The 15,979-nt window shown below is 36.4% G+C and overlaps 1 protein-coding gene across 1 annotated transcript in view; it reads right to left on the bottom strand.

Annotated features, from left to right (window-relative positions):
- The window catches only part of LOC104290582 (cadherin-9-like), a gene marked incomplete at its 3' end in the record, with an annotated part of 58,231 nt that overhangs the window by 26,727 nt on the left and 15,525 nt on the right, over window positions 1–15,979 (bottom strand). The window contains exon 2 of the mRNA XM_009889694.1: window positions 6,835–7,129. Coding sequence (XP_009887996.1) covers window positions 6,835–7,129 — 295 coding nt within the window. The remainder of the gene's footprint in view (window positions 1–6,834; window positions 7,130–15,979) is intronic.

The raw sequence follows: 15,979 nt of genomic DNA, 5'->3' as shown, positions 1-15,979 counted from the left end.
GCCTCCATTTAGCGTTTACACACATCTGTAGATTAATTCTTACTGACATAAGCAAATTCAGAAATAGGAAATGTGATGGTTACTGTATTTGGTTCAGTTTGTTGTTTGGTTGTTTTTTTTTTTTTTACTGTAAGGCCTACTTATTCTTGTAAGAGCTTCCTATACAAAATGACAAACTGTTCTTGAGAAATACGTGTTCATGATTATGTGATGCTCAAAACATGATGTAAATAAAACTAAATATGAGAATGCGGTTGTACTTAAATCCAGCAGTAGTTGTGATGCTTATAGATTCCCAGGAGATACTACAGAAATAGTGAACAGTTATCATGGAACTTCTAATACAATCACTGAGTACTTGGTGTTCCAGTATATCATAGTGCACTCACAAACAATAGCGCAGTAATAAAAATGGTAGCATTACTACATATTACCCTCTGTGTTTTACTGCAATTTCATCTCTCTTTTTCCCCCTTCCTCTTTGTGTGCAAGTTTTTTATCTATATCTTTTATTTAGAGTAGCTGTTAAATACAAGTCATGTTTAGGCATGCTGTAATCCTTTATGCCTGAGTTGAAAATGGCCATATCCATACTTCATATATGTTCAAAATACATATATTCAAAATTCACTGTTCAGCTAAAGAAAAACTCTTTTATTCTTACCGTATTTGCAATAAAAATAATTTAATGGAAAATTATAAATTTTAAATGTAGCTATTAAAAGTATGGCCGTCTATAGCTATACATTATACAAATCTTGTCATGTAGAAACTCTGAACCAGGAGGTGCCTTTGGTTAGTTCCATAAACTATAGAAAGTAATAGTTAAGTATGAAGAAATTAGTTCTAAGCTAAATTAGGCATTATTTAACATCCTTGTTGGCAACATGGATGTTGGGATTGAGTGGACCCTCAACAGGTTTGCTGATGACACCAAGCTGTGTGGAGCGGTCAACGCAATGGAGCAAAAGGATGGCATCCAGAGGGACCTGGACAGACTGGAGAGGTGGGCACACGCAAATGTCAAGAAGTTCAGCAAGGCCAAGTGCAAGTTCCTACATCTGGGCTGGGGCAATCCCATGCACAAATACAGGATGGGTGAAAAACGGATTGAGAACAGCCCTGAGGAGAACGTCTTGAGGGTGTTGGTGGATAAGCTCAACATGAGCCAGCAATGTACTCTGGCAGCCCAGATAGCCAACTGCATCCTGGGCTGCACGAAAAGAAATGTAGCCAGCAGGTCGAGGGAGATGATTCTACCCTCAACTCTGCTCTCATGAGACCCCACCTGAAGTACTGTGTCCAGCTCCAGAGTCCTCAGCACAGGAAAGACATGGACCTCTTGGAGAGGGTCCAGACAAGGGCCACAAATATGATTAGAGGGCTGGAGTACCTCTCCTATGAATATAGGCTGACAGAGTTGGAGTTGTTCAGCCTGGAGAAGACTCGGGGGAGAGCTTATAGCAGCTTTCCAGTGTCTGCAGGGAGTCTACAAGAAAGCTGGAGAGGGACTTTTTACAAGGGCATGTAGTGACGGGATGAGGGGTAATGGTTTCACACTGGAAGAGGGTAGATTTAGAATAGATATTAGGAAGGAATTTTTTACTCTGAGGGTGGTGAGGCACTGGAACAAATTGCCCAGGGAAGTTGTGGAGGCCCCATTCCTGGAAGTGTTCAAGGCCAGGTTGGATGAGGCTGTGAGCAACGTGGTCTAGTGGGAGGTGTCCCTGCCCATGGCAGGGGAGTTGGAACTAGATGATCTTTAAGATCACTTCCAATTCTAACCATTGTATGTTTCTATGATTATCATTTCTCTTAATAGGAACAATTCACAGAATCACGGAATTTTCAGAGTTGGAAGGGACCTCTAGAGATCATCTAGTCCAACTTTCCTGATAAAGGAGGATTGTCTAGAGCACATTACTCAGGACTGCATCCAGGCGGTTCTTGAAAATCTCCAGAGAAGGGGACTCCACAACCTCCCTGGGCAGCCTGTGCCAGTGCTCTCTCACCCTAATGGTAAAGAAGTTTTTTTCTTGTGTTTGAATGGAACTTCCTATGTTCCAACTTGTGCCCATTGTCCCTTGTCCTGTCACTGGGAACGACTGAAAAGAGCCTGGCTCCATCTCCCTTCAACCCACCCTTTAGATACTGCAATAATAAGGTCTCCCCTCATCTCCAGAGAGTCCCAGCTCTCTCAGCCTTTCCTCATAAGGGAGATGCTCCAATCCCTCAGTCATCTTAACTGCTCTATGCTGGACTCTCTCCAGTAGTTCCCTGTCTCTCTTGAACTGGGGAGCCCAGAACTGGACACAGTATTCCAGTTGTGGCCTCACCAGTGCCAAGTAGAGGAGGAGAATGACGTCCCGCGACCTACTGGCCACACTCTTCCCTATGCAGCCCAGGATTCCACTGGCCTTCCTGGCAGCAAGGACACATTGCTGGCTCATGGATAATTTACTATCTACCAGGACCCCCAGATCCCTCTCCTCAGAACTGCTTCCCAACAGGTCCACCCCTAACCTATACTGCTGCTTAGCATTCTTCCTCCCCAGGTGCAGGACCCTGCACTTGCTTATGTTGAACCTCATTAGGTTCCTATCTGCCCAGGTCTCCAGCCTGTTCAGGTCATGCTGGATGGCAGCGCGGCCCTCTGGAGTGTCAGCCACTCCTCCCAGCTTAGTATCATCAGTGAATTTGCTGAGGATACACTCTGTCCCCTCATCCAGGTCATTGATGAATATATTGAACAAGATTGGACTGAGTATTGACCCCTGGGGGACACCACTGGTTACAGGCCTCCAACTCGACACTGCTCCATTAACCACAATCCTCTGAGTTCTGTCACACAGCCAGCTCTCAATCCACCTCGCTGTCTCCTAATTCAAAGATTAAAAATATTTTGTGAAATACTTATCAACTGCATGCTAGAGGTGTTTAATGAGAAAAAATAGTAAGCCTTACACATTAAAATTAGCAAGGCAGGTACAGGAGGATGTAATAATATTGACCCAGGTGTCAGAAGGAATTGAACTCCATAGGACTCATTGCTAACTTCCTTTTTAAAAGAAAAAAAAAACAACAACTTCATATTCTGAGAAATGAGATGTAAGGGTTAGTTTCATAATGAGGTGTAAGGGTTAGTTTTGATTTGGTTTGATTTTGGTTTTTTTTAGCAATCATCTTCATCTGGAAAAATACTTGGGTCATAGCTTCTACTCATGTAATACTTGAAGATGAAATGAGTAGATTTTAGGTATAACTAGGGATGTACTTTTCCTTCTACGTGAAGAGGAAATCAAAAGATTATTCTCAAGATGCATAGTATGTATATAGTTGCTCTGAATTTTCCTCTTACGGTATTTCTAAAACACAGCCAAATCAGAATAGGTTATGCTTCAAATCCACCTGCACATCATTATGACCAACATTGTATCTTTCAGCTTTGGCATTCCACCAATTTCAAACTTTGAACATCTTTTGTTCCTTTACTTTCTATATTATGTTTTGATTAACCTTTATGGGTCTGTCTGTCATCTTTTTCTTTTTTGTTTGAATTATTTTTTATTAAATCAATTTACCTAGTCTGACATAAAACTCAGGATTCTTCAAGTTAATTCCAGCACTTTAAAAAATAGCTACAGCAGTTATCCTCCAGTTCTTCAGCATAGTGGCTGATTTTAATAAGAAATTCCATGTTATTGAGTTTTAGAATCTCTTAAACTAACTTTCTCATTTAATTTTTTAAGTTAATATCACTGTGAGCATTTAGCGTGATCATTTCCATAAAAGCTATCTGAAATGACACTGCAGTCAGTTCACTTCAGTGGTTTTGATTGCTTCCAGTACTAACTTAGCTACACAGCATTTTAGGTATACCCATAATGCTGTTGGAGAGACGACTGGATCCCATTTAGGCATAGCAAAGCTAATTTATGTATAGCTTGATGGCTGCAGTGTTGATATTACAACATATGATTAGCACAAACTAGTGCACAAATAAGCATTCGTATTCCCACCTAGACTTGGATAAGTTATGCTGAAAATCCATGTTAAGCTTTCACTGTTCTTACTATCAAACTAGTTAAACATGAGTGAGGTTTGCCTATTGGTACTGAAAATCACACATTCTGTCAGACATGTTGACTTACCATTTTCCTTTGTGTGCTCTAGATCTAGTTATTCCAAGAAACAGTCAGTAACACAGTGAGAAATATGTAGTATGATGCATCATTTGAATAACAGATACACACGCAGCTGGAAACATTGCTAGTGATGATTTCTCTTCAATTTCTCATTTTCCTGAACTTTCATACATATCTGCTGTCATATTTGTTGAACTTGGCAAAATAATAAAGATTATAGTTCAGAAAAAAAGTATATTTTAAGACATAAAATTGGGAGGAAGTGAAACAAAAAGCTAGTTGTTGTTCATTAAATCATACCTATTGAATGAAGAATAATTACAACTGATTAAATGCCATTTTCATAACGCACTGGAGGTTTTTTAATGGATATCCTAGCCACTGTGGAAAGTATGAACCAGGAGCTACTTTCACAGTTTCATTTTTGCCACTCTTTTTTTTTCTTCTTTTCCCTGCATTTTGTTGTATGTGCTGCCTACTGCATATTTGCTGGCTTACATTCATATAGCTTTCTTTTGCCTAGATATCTCAAGAGCTACTCTATCTTCGTTCTGTATTTTATGTGTTCTGTTCTGTGCTTTATGGAAAAGTTTACAAGAGTACTACTTGCTCACCTGTAAGTTCCATGTACAGTAAGAATCTCACCTTTTCACTCCCAAGTTATTTTCTCCGGTTATGGCATCTGCTTCCTTAACTGGAGGAACGGGACAAAGGGACTCCAAGAAGGAATGTATTTGTGTGTTCGTTATTTGCCTATATGTACATCCTGACTGTTGAATTAGCATTCTTATGACTGACTTCAGAAATACAGAATTTCTGTTTCTTGAATGGACTGATCTGGATTTGGTTTCTTATTCTCTGCTACTTTAAGAAATTAAAAAACTACTTTTACTCACTGAAATTCAAATGCTAAAAATTGCCATTCCAGTGTAGGTTTTATATCCCCAAATGCAAATGTCAACTAAAGAAAGCAAAGAATAAGTAAGATCCCTTTTTTGCCTTCATATGGGAAGCTAAGGGGCTTTTTTTACTGTTTAAATTCTTCCCTTCTAATTCTTTCTTCACATTAAACTCACCTATACTTGTGTCTTTTATGGATGCTTTCCCAGTTTAAAGTACATAATGGTACTTATACTATCATCATCCTCATCAAATATAGACATTTCACAGACTTAAAATTTCACAGGCAGTGCCAAAGCACTGGATCTTCTCTTCTCTTTTATTCATGCTTCTCCATTGACTCTAATGAAGTTGGACTAGGTGATAAGGTTAAACATGGACATCATGCTTTTATCCTATCTATTCCTATAGAGTTCCTTCCTTACAAATATATTTCAAATTAAATATGACAGGTGCACTGCCAACATTTTTCTTTCACAGATTATCAGCAAAGTAAATTCTGAATGGAAAGGATTTCTCTATTTTCCATGTATCTTTAAAAGAGCCATGCTTGGACTCTTCGCATTATACATAGTAGTGTAGGTATTCCCTTCTCATGATTTTAAAAGAGAGTTATAAAATAGAGTCCTGTTCCATTATACTTCTGCTACTGCTCTGAGAGGTAATTATTAGCTTCTGAAAATTATTTTGCAGAGATAGATATTAGCCACAAATGTTGATTGGTATTTGATTGTCTCTTTAGCAATGCCATTATCCAAGGCTGATTTTGCAAACCACTACAGTAATTCATGATAAGTAAATGCCTCTTGAGAATTTATCTGTCAGTTGTTTCCCATAGCTTATGTATTTTGTGCTTACTCATCTTATGGGAGAGACTGTGCTGTAAAAGAGTGGAGCACTAAGGTAATCATGATAACTTCTGATGAATGTGTGCTGGTGAATGTTATCTATCACTTTATATTATTTGAACAAACCCAGAGAATTGTTTTCCCTTGATGCTATATTTTTCACCTGTCTTCTACTGTCACTCCACATTTTTACTTTCCAGTGCAGCAGTTGTGAATAGCTGTACGCTTTTGGTCCATGAAGAAAAATCTTTTTTTGAACAAAAAGAGTTATTTCTTTGGGGAAAGGCTTCATATGTTTGGTATCTTAAAAAAAACCCAAACAGACAAGTCCATACTAAAAAAATCCACCAAGAACGACTATTAATATTGATACCAAAGAGAAAAATAATAATTAAAAAAACCCAACACGTCCCCCGCCCAAACCAAACACCACCATCACCCCCCAAAAACCACCAAAGAACACCCCCAAAACACATTCTAAGGTATTTGTAGGAAGATATTTTCCACCATTTTGATGTATTAATTGATTTACATACTTACTTTTTTTTTTGTGTGTCTAAAAGTACAGAAAGGTTTGGTAAATTAGACTGTACAAATACAAAGAGGACACATTTTAAGCAAGTGATATTCTCAGCTGTGGCAAAACTATGTAGTAATTATGTAGTAACTCAAAAGACAACCATATATGCTACATTCCTTGATGGTTCCGGTGGGCTTAAAAGAGTAAAGAGTATTTTATAGTGTAGAAAAAGGATTAAAAAGTGGATGAAGATGAAAAAAATAACTAAAAGCAGAAACCAGGCAACTGTGATACATTACCGGCAATAAAAATTGTTCCGTGGTTATTCACGGAAGCTAGCATTAAGTGCCTCAAATAATAAAATAGCTCCCAATCTACTCAAACCCATTTGTATTTTACATAAGGATAAGTTTTTACCTACCAACTCCAGCCATCTCCGGAATACTGGCGGTGTACATGTCCTTGGTGAATTTTGGTTCATTGTCATTGATATCGTGGATTTTAATGATAAATTCAGACTCTGGCTCCACTTGTCTTCCAGTTTTTCTGTCTATAGCCTTGGCTCGTAGCACATACAGGGACTTTTCTTCTCTGTCCAATTTCTTTGCAGCATGAATATCTCCTGTATTTTCATCTATAATGAACAGACTGCCAGCCCCATCTCCTGTTAATATGTATTTTAAATTTCCATCTCCTTTATCTTGGTCAGTGTGTAGCTTCAGGGAGGCAGAAAAGAAGAATTCTATAAATATATGTATTGTTATTACAGACCAAATCATTCAGCATATATGAATAAGTCTGTACAATCTTGACTATAATTGGGGTCAGTAGTGGTTATCTTCTGTTTCACTGTTGGAAAAATTGCAAATTTGAGACTCAGTCATCCACAAAAAATAGCTCTAAACAAACTCATAAAGACATATGTAGAAGATATTGGAGTAGTATTTAAAATTACTAACTTGAAACAAAAAATTATATTTCTTTGAATAGTCTGTCCAGAAACTACCAGAATTCTCCTTTTTGAAGATGACAGGTGGTGTAAAACTCCCAAGTTTCTATTTGCAAAATAATACTTGTCTTCCCATTTATTGATTGCTAATAAGGCAACCTGTTATCTTGTAACAACATAGAAGAAATGGGTTTTAAGGATTACAGCTTCTGAACTTCCCAAAATCACCTATAAATGTTCTGATTTAAGCAACTTGTGTTTCTAGCTGTATTCTTTTTTTTATTTTTATTTTTCCTTTAGGAACATCTCACTTCAGTTAATTACTTCCTTCCTTCTACTCCGCTCCACACAGGAGAAATAATTTTCAAGAACACTAGGAGGTAAATTTTCAAAGCATCAAGTGGGGTTTAACAGTCCTTTTCCTACTACACCTCTTCATAAGAGTTCAAAACTGTACCCTGTGAACTTAACAGGCACTGATTAGTTTGCCATATAACACCATTATGAAAAAGTGCCTAAAACCAAAGCCAAAGCAAGCCATTGAAGCTGACACAGGCACTAGAAATTCTCACATAATACTCCTTTTCTGAAGTCTGTTTCTCTAATTTAATTTACAGAGGCACACAGTTCTTTTTTATGAGCATCTGCAGTATATTTTCTTCAGATATATGCTTACAGTCATATCTGGCCACAGATCAGTCACCTGAGTGTTTTTCAAATATGGACAGAAAGAATATTCTCACAGCATTTTTTTTTTTTATTTTATTTCTCTGAGTAGAAAAATATAGTACATTATCCAGCTGGGAAAATATTGTTCAGTATCAGTAAAGGTGTTGCTCTAGACAGCCATTAGAGCCAAATAAGTTATTTTATGCCACTTCTTTTCTTGTTTCAGTGTTTCTGCCACTGTTTATCTCCATGTTTCTTAGGTGAATCATTACATCTTTTTATTACTCCACCTGTATGAGGGGTGATTGTGGTGGATTTTGTTTAATCTCTTCACTTTGTTTTTTTCCTCTAGTCTAGCACTGTATCCTAACACTAGTTACCAAATGTGATCTGATTATTGAAATGGTCTTCTAAAGGTAAGACTGGATGAGATGACTGTCCTAACATTTTTAGCACTTAATGTATTCAATGTATATCTGTAATTAGTATCTGTGAAAAATCTTAAGGGTTGTATACAATGAGTTGAAAGAATTATATACAACATGCACACAGCACTCAAAAAAACCCCCTCTGTCAACTTGCCACCACTACAGGTAACACAGAGAAAATAAACTTAAGTATTGTATGGGTAACTTGACACAGAATGTATGACATTATGTAATGAATACACAAAATTCATTAAAAATATTTTATTAGTATTTTTATATTTGATCTTATTTTCATATTTGCTTTTTATTTTCAGGGGAAAAAAAGAGTAGAATTATTTGTATGTCAAGTACAAAATATAATGTATTTCTTTTGGTCAGATGATTCTGTCTTGTGCCACACAGGACAATTTACTCTCCCCAAGAAACAGTGCACATTCATTCTTGTTCAGATATTCCTCACCTCGTGGCATAATTATAACTTTCTCCTTTTGTCTTGAGTTATAAGCTTTTTAAAATATGCTAAATAAGAATCAGATCTTGGGAGCGATGACTAGCACCTGAAACTAGTTTTCTCATAAAGACAGACCTGCATCTTTTCGAGTCTTTAAAATGTCCAAGTACCTGTTACAACGTCATATCTTGTTCAGGCCTCCTTAATATCCTCAGCCAGCCAGCCACGGAGCATCCAGGGCAAGAGTTATGTCTGGGAACTCAGTGAGGGATCAATCCCATGGGTCAGAAGGAGGGAAATCGCTTAACATAAGGCATTAGGGAGGTTGGAGCCTCCATGAAGCTAAAATCCTTTCTCAACACTCAACATAAGGAAGAACTTCTCGATTATCACACAATAAATCGTCTGTGATTAATCAGTAATTTGTTAAACTGTTTACAGTACTAACATTAGTCATATTATTGCTTACATTAGACATGTAGGTCCTCAAATTTGAGTAGCTGCACATTCTGTCCTGGTTTTACAGTCACATTTTGCATTTTTTAAATAAATTCCATCAGTCTCCCTAGGGCTTCTGTTTTTTTCCTGCACGTGTGTGTACTCCAACACATTTTGCTGTTGATACGAATTTATTTAACTTGCTTATTGTGATATAAATTAAACCAGACGCTGGCCCACAGGTATTATCTCCATAGCAGCCTGCCTGGAAGATTGCCAAGAAAGAGATTTAACTTACAAGAGCCCCAGTGTTTAATTGTCAGGACTGCTGTGAACGGGAAGAATGGAGTATGTACAGAGACACTAGAAGTTTCCCACTTTAAAAACAAGCAGTCAATACTGAAATAAAATATCACACAGTTCTGAATGGGAAAATAAGGAGTAGAGGTTAGAATGAGATTTTTATATTGTTTGTCTTGATTTAGAACAGAAAACAAAATTCTTAGTTTGAATAGGAATATATTGTATATGTGGAATTGTATCAGATATAATAAGTACATAATATGCATTTTATTGGAAATTATATCTGGAATGTTATTTTAATATCATTTTATTTGAAAGTGTGGTAATAATGTAGTTCATATTTGAAAACCTGCTAAATGCTTTTCCCAGACAGTTCTGCTACCTAAAGAGTCTTTCAGAGGCTATAAACTGACTTAAAGTTAGCACTTTACTTACTAAGATCACAAATTTTGCTATCTGAAATTTTTTATTCCTACAAAGTCTTTCTAGACTTGGAGAGTTTATCATCTGCTGAAAAGAGGTCCTATATGCTAGAAGAAGACAGATGCAGATGAGTAGAAGAGATCCAGGCGGTGAATGTAAATAGTGTTAACTTGCCAACCTCATTTTGATTGCACATATGAGTAACTCTGCTGGTAATCCACAGTCAACAACCTCTTAAGACGGGGCGACAATGAACAAGTCATCGCAGCAGTGATCTTTTCTGCACTAACAAGTGGTCCTGGAAAAGAGTCACATCTGCCCATTGCCATTCCCTTACCGTGCTCTTCAACTATACATAGATCCTCAGAGAATAGGTTAATTTATTTCATCTGTCTGTTCAAACTCTCGACAAAGATATCAGGTAGCTCAAACGGTGATAGGTGTTTTAAGCTTCCTACTTATCTCATGCTTCTACCAAATGATAAACAAAATATTCAATCATGATAAATTTGGGAATAGAATCTGATTTCCTAGCAATGAAGCATTCCACCTCCTATTGCCAATTTACTATTCACAAGATCACTTGAAGTACAGTTGTAAACTACCACTTATTCTACATGTAACATTTTCTAATTCTTGTGTATTTTTTGTTTTGCACTTTGCATTTGAGGAATCTTCATTAATCTGTGAAGTAATTTTACAACATCATAGTTTGTGAAAATAAAATGGGACCGTTTTCATATTTAAGAATGAATAAGTAAAGCAAAACATCATCCAGCATCTTACGGAAATAAAATACTGGTTGTGTAAAAGAGAACAATGAAACTACTCTCTCACCATATTAGAGTTATATAATTACAAAATTTGCTTTTAATTTGTGAGACAGAGTAACTCCTCATAAGTTTGTAAATGTTTATGTAAAATAAGAATAAGGACAGTTAATTTTTTAAAAAGATATTGCAATTTAATTTTGACCAATCTATATTGTGTTTCTTTATGACTGTTAACCTTCTATAAACTGATTAAATATTTCGAATTTATGATATAAAATATTATTTCAGCTTTTCAAATTTCAGGTGTTCTACAGAGAGCCTGCAGGAAATCAGATGCAAAACTGTGGTGTGTTATAAGAAGTTTACAAAATATCATGCCCTTTATTCACTAAAGGCAAGGAACAAGAACAGACAAAATTTCAAAATCCTATTTCCAGTTATAGTAAATACCTTTACATACAAAATATTTTATGGATTTTTTTTTTTTTTAATTAGTAAACTGTTTATGTGTATGAAGGAGGCTCAGATATTCAAACTGGAAAAAAAAAGTATTCATACATTTGATCTGAAGTAATCTTTGACTGTTGTAATTTCCCTGTGAGTCTTACAGACTCAGCAGGTCTGGGGACGTCCACCATTTACTGTCAACAGAAAGTCATTCGAGTTGAAATACTTTGTTTTGGTTTTTGTTTTTTTTTTTTGTTTTTTTTTTTTTTTACTTTATGCGATCCTTTTTCTCTATTCGAGGTGGGGTAGGTTAGCAAGCAAAAACTCTGTATGGATGCAAAATTAGTTTGTCAAATGTGTCCTTTCTCATATAAGAAATTGTTCATTCTGAAATTTCTATGAAGAGCGGGCAGGTCAGAGGAGAACCATGAAATATTTTGGTAAAGCAAAGCAAACAAACAAACAAACCAACCTCCAAACCAGACAATATATCAGATTACTCAGCATATAGTGGCTACACCAATAGTAAATGCCATCCTCATTCCATTTCATATCCAGCATCAATTCATCTAAAACACATTGGAATGAAGATACAACTTAGAAGATGCGCTGCTGAGTATCTTGATTTCTTAATATTCTTCTGCATGCATTACTTTTTCTGCAGTCTTTCCTGCAGCTGGCTAAACATGTTCTCAACACAACTTTTCCTGAGGATCATCAGAGATAAAGACATTGGTAATGGTTATGGGAGTGACAACTAGCTATTTCTGTAACAATGTATGTCTTATAAACATATTTATAAATGCTCATTCTTATTTCTTTATTTACATAGGAAAAGTGTGCATTTCAAATTAGCCTGTCTATCCAGTGATAGACAGTGAAAGTGAATTTTTATGTGATGTGATTAATTGAGATCTTGATGTTCTCAAAAGAAACTATTTTCCAGTTAGGCAGACATATAATCAATGGAAGAGGGGAGAATCAATGGACAGAGTTAACAAATTATACAGTGATATGAACGAATTTCCCCATTTAGAAGCAAGAAGTTGCCAGATTTTATTTAGATTTCATTTATTTGCAATTTATTTCTGTACAACTATTGTTGCAGATTAAAAGGGGAAAAAGGAGCAAGATGAGCTACTTATGACTAGTGAGATTGTTATGAATAAAGACAGTGAAAACATTTATTTGGTTGCTTAAATTCAGAAAGCTATGATCTCTCTTGTGGAGAGGGATGAGGGGAAAGGAAGGATGAAGACTCACCAAGTAGAGGGTAGATCCATATTTCCATTGTGGTACGTATTGTACTAATGATTACAATTTAGATGGTTTACAGTGTGCCTCTGTATCATGGTATAGAAAAAGGGCTATTACTAAAAATTTCTTACCTCCACTCTCTCCATCTACACAGTTGTCTCCAGCTGAGGAATCCTGATATCCCACGGTCTTCTGTCTCACCCCCTATTTGCCTTCTAGAAATGTGAACAATGTTCTTTCGGCCTTGCAGTACTTAAAGGGGACTTATATGAAAGATGGAGACAAACTTTTTGGAAGGACCTGGTGTGGTAGGAGAAGGTGTAATGGCTTTAAACTAAAAGAAGGTAGATTTAGACTAGATATAAGGAAGAAATTTTTTACAGTGAGGGTGCTGAAACACTTGAACAGGTTGCCAAGAGATGTGGTAGATGCCTCATCTCTGGAAATATTCAAGGTCAGGTTGGACGGGGGTCTGAGCAACATGATCTGGTGGAAGATATCCCTGTTCATTGCAGGGGAGCTTGGACTATATGACCTTTAAAGGTCCCTTCAACCTAAACTATTACATGATTCTGTGATTCTGTCCTTACTTTTAAAGTGAAGATATATTGGGGGATTATTGAGGTCAAATGAACATTTTTTAGGTCAATAAATTGGTACACCTGTGTATTTTAATGGGAGATGACAACCACGCTGATTTCCACATTGTTGTGAAACTACTACCAGAACACAAGTGAACATCTTCAAGGGTATGTTGAGGATACAGGATTACATGGAGCTCCAATCACAGCTAGAATGCAAATGTCCATGGGAGGGACAAAGGGCGCAAATATAGACTTTTAAAATTAGAAATATTTTTTTTCAGTTGTGTCATAAACTTACCACATAGATAGGCAGGTGGTTGATTTCTGACCCAAAAGACAAGTGAATTCATGGGCATGCCCAAATGCCTGAAACTCCAAACTCTTGAACATCTTGGTCTCACAGAAGAGACAGAGGAGGCTTCTATCTGTCTCCACTATTTTTATTTGCTCTCTTCAGATCAGGACAGGGAGGAATGGGAGGAAGATGCAAAACTGAGTCTTTTCTTGGCATGGGTAAGCAGTTCTGGTTTCTAATGGGTTAGCTATGGTTAGTTAGGTTAGTTATCCCACAGATATAGGTATGACCTGGTACCCTGTTCACTGTCAACATCGTTGCCTTGTATATTGTGTAATACTGCACTTAGGTGTTCATCCTTACTTGCTATTTACTGTTGTGTAGAAGTTCTTTGAGCAAAAGTCCTACAAATTACATGAGACAGTTTTAATGTCCTTACAGCGTTTTTTAAATTCATCCTTTAGAATTGTGGAGGTATTTTCATAATTTCTGTAAATTTGCTACGATAATCTAAAGGTCTTAATTCCTTTTTCATATTATAGTTGCATGAGGCAATTTCTAAGGACTCTGCTTTGCTGCAGTCTTTTCTGTTATTTCTTTCTACCAGTAAAGTTGATTGTATTTATATTTACACAAAACACTGCAAATGCTAATAGTAAGTTTGTGGGGGCCTGTATGTGTATTTTAGATATTTGGAGCAGTAGCCTATTGCATGCTCTCTGTTAATTTTGGCTGGAATAGGGTTTTGTTTCGATGTGTATAATTCAAAGGTCTTTCTTAAAGAAGGCCATTAGGATTTGCTTGCTGGTTGTGTTTTTTTTTTTTTTTTTCTCTTCCAGTTGCTGGAGACAAAACAATAAAACATAAAGTGTAAATGGTGCTAGTTATTATGGTGTGAGGCTACCACAAGTCAGCAGGGGAAATCTGGAAGTTATAAAAGACAAAGTTTTTTTCCCCCCCTGTGAAAATGAAAGCTGAACCAAGAGTTACATCGGTATTGGGTTTTTTATACCAAATGTATTTCTATTTAAGATTTTTCTAAGCCATAATGCAGCTGTCCGAACACATTTCATGTACAATTTTTGCCTCCCCCCCCTCCCCCAAATGCTGTATATTCAACGTCATTTTGCGGTACAGTTAAGGTGCTTTCCACATGCCAAGCACAACTTTGACTTTGCTACAAAGTTTTTTCCTTGAGTTTACCTTTCATAACATTTTTTTCTTTATGGCTTAAGGCAAAAGACTCAAGCCATGTATAACTTCAGATTGATTTTTTTTCCCATAAAATTAACATAATGAAGCATTGTATTAACAGTTTGACAACTAGAAAATGTTGAGTTTTGGCTGTAATATGTCCAGACCTACTGACTCTGGAAAATATATAAAACCACAATAGACTGTACATGGCATAAATGATCAACTTGGCAAAGTGTCATGAGCTGTCAGATTTAATATGATTCTTTCAAATATGCTTATATCTTCTTAAATAGGAAAGTGATAAGCATAAACAGTAAGCAATGGGAAGGAACAGGGAAGCATAATCTATTCAAGTGTATCCAAAGCGACCCTTTCAGAAATGAGAGGAAAAAAAGAAAATTTCTGTATCTTTTAATCACAGTTTCTCACTAAAGCTTCTGGGCTGAGGGAAGAAACATGCAAAATACCAGAAAGCACAAGCTCACGTGTATGTTACTTTTACAAAGCCATGTACTTATTTACATCAAATTTCTATTCATATATGGTGATTGTACTATGCTATTTATTCTGAAGCTGTGGCACAGAAAAAGATTGAGTTTTCCAAGTCTGCCCAATATCTATTAAAGCACAAATTGATTTGACCCCAGGAAACTTGACTGTAATTATCACTCTAATCTTACTCCAAGTAAAAAAGGTTATGCATATAGAGGTGAGAAAGAAGATAGTATGTGAAGGAGGATGGAAGAGCATTACCTACAACAAAATAAATTAATTCATACCAAAAAGGCAAGAAGTATACTGAAAATAAGAGTTTGTAGCATCCCAGCCAACCCTAAAATCTCACAGAAAATATGTTGAGTGCTAGTGACAGGCAGGATATTAACTGGTCTGAATGATTTCAGACCTCTGTGAGATTTACAGCAGCTAGGATACAGCACCACCATCAGCTCAGCCAATATTCTCCTTCATTAGCATTTTAACTAATTAAAAACTCTAAAGATATCTTAATGACTTCAATAGTTCTTCAGTGTGGATTGCACTAGCAGTATCTGCATTGCTTTAATTTATGTGTGTTTAATCAAAAGTTCTATATGTGTGTTAAATGGCAATGTATTTACCTGACAAATTTGTGACATCAGCACAAACTTCTTAATTAAACAACCAAACTCTGTGTGTGATGGTAACCTAAGTGACTGTATATTAAACAAGGCAAATGACATTTACTTTTCTTATCTTCTGTTTTCCAGCATCTGGTTCTTGTGTTCAGCTGTCTATTGTTACAAATTCTCTAGAGAATTATTTTGTGAAAAACACTGCTGACATCAGCTGCAGGTGCTGATTTTGACTTAGTA

The sequence above is a fragment of the Charadrius vociferus genome, unplaced genomic scaffold (genome assembly GCF_000708025.1).
Source record: "Charadrius vociferus isolate BGI_N301 unplaced genomic scaffold, ASM70802v2 scaffold148, whole genome shotgun sequence".
NCBI classification, from domain to species: domain Eukaryota; kingdom Metazoa; phylum Chordata; class Aves; order Charadriiformes; family Charadriidae; genus Charadrius; species Charadrius vociferus.
The sequence above is the reverse complement of the archived record's forward strand: the minus strand, read 5'-3'. Positions and strand labels throughout refer to the sequence as shown.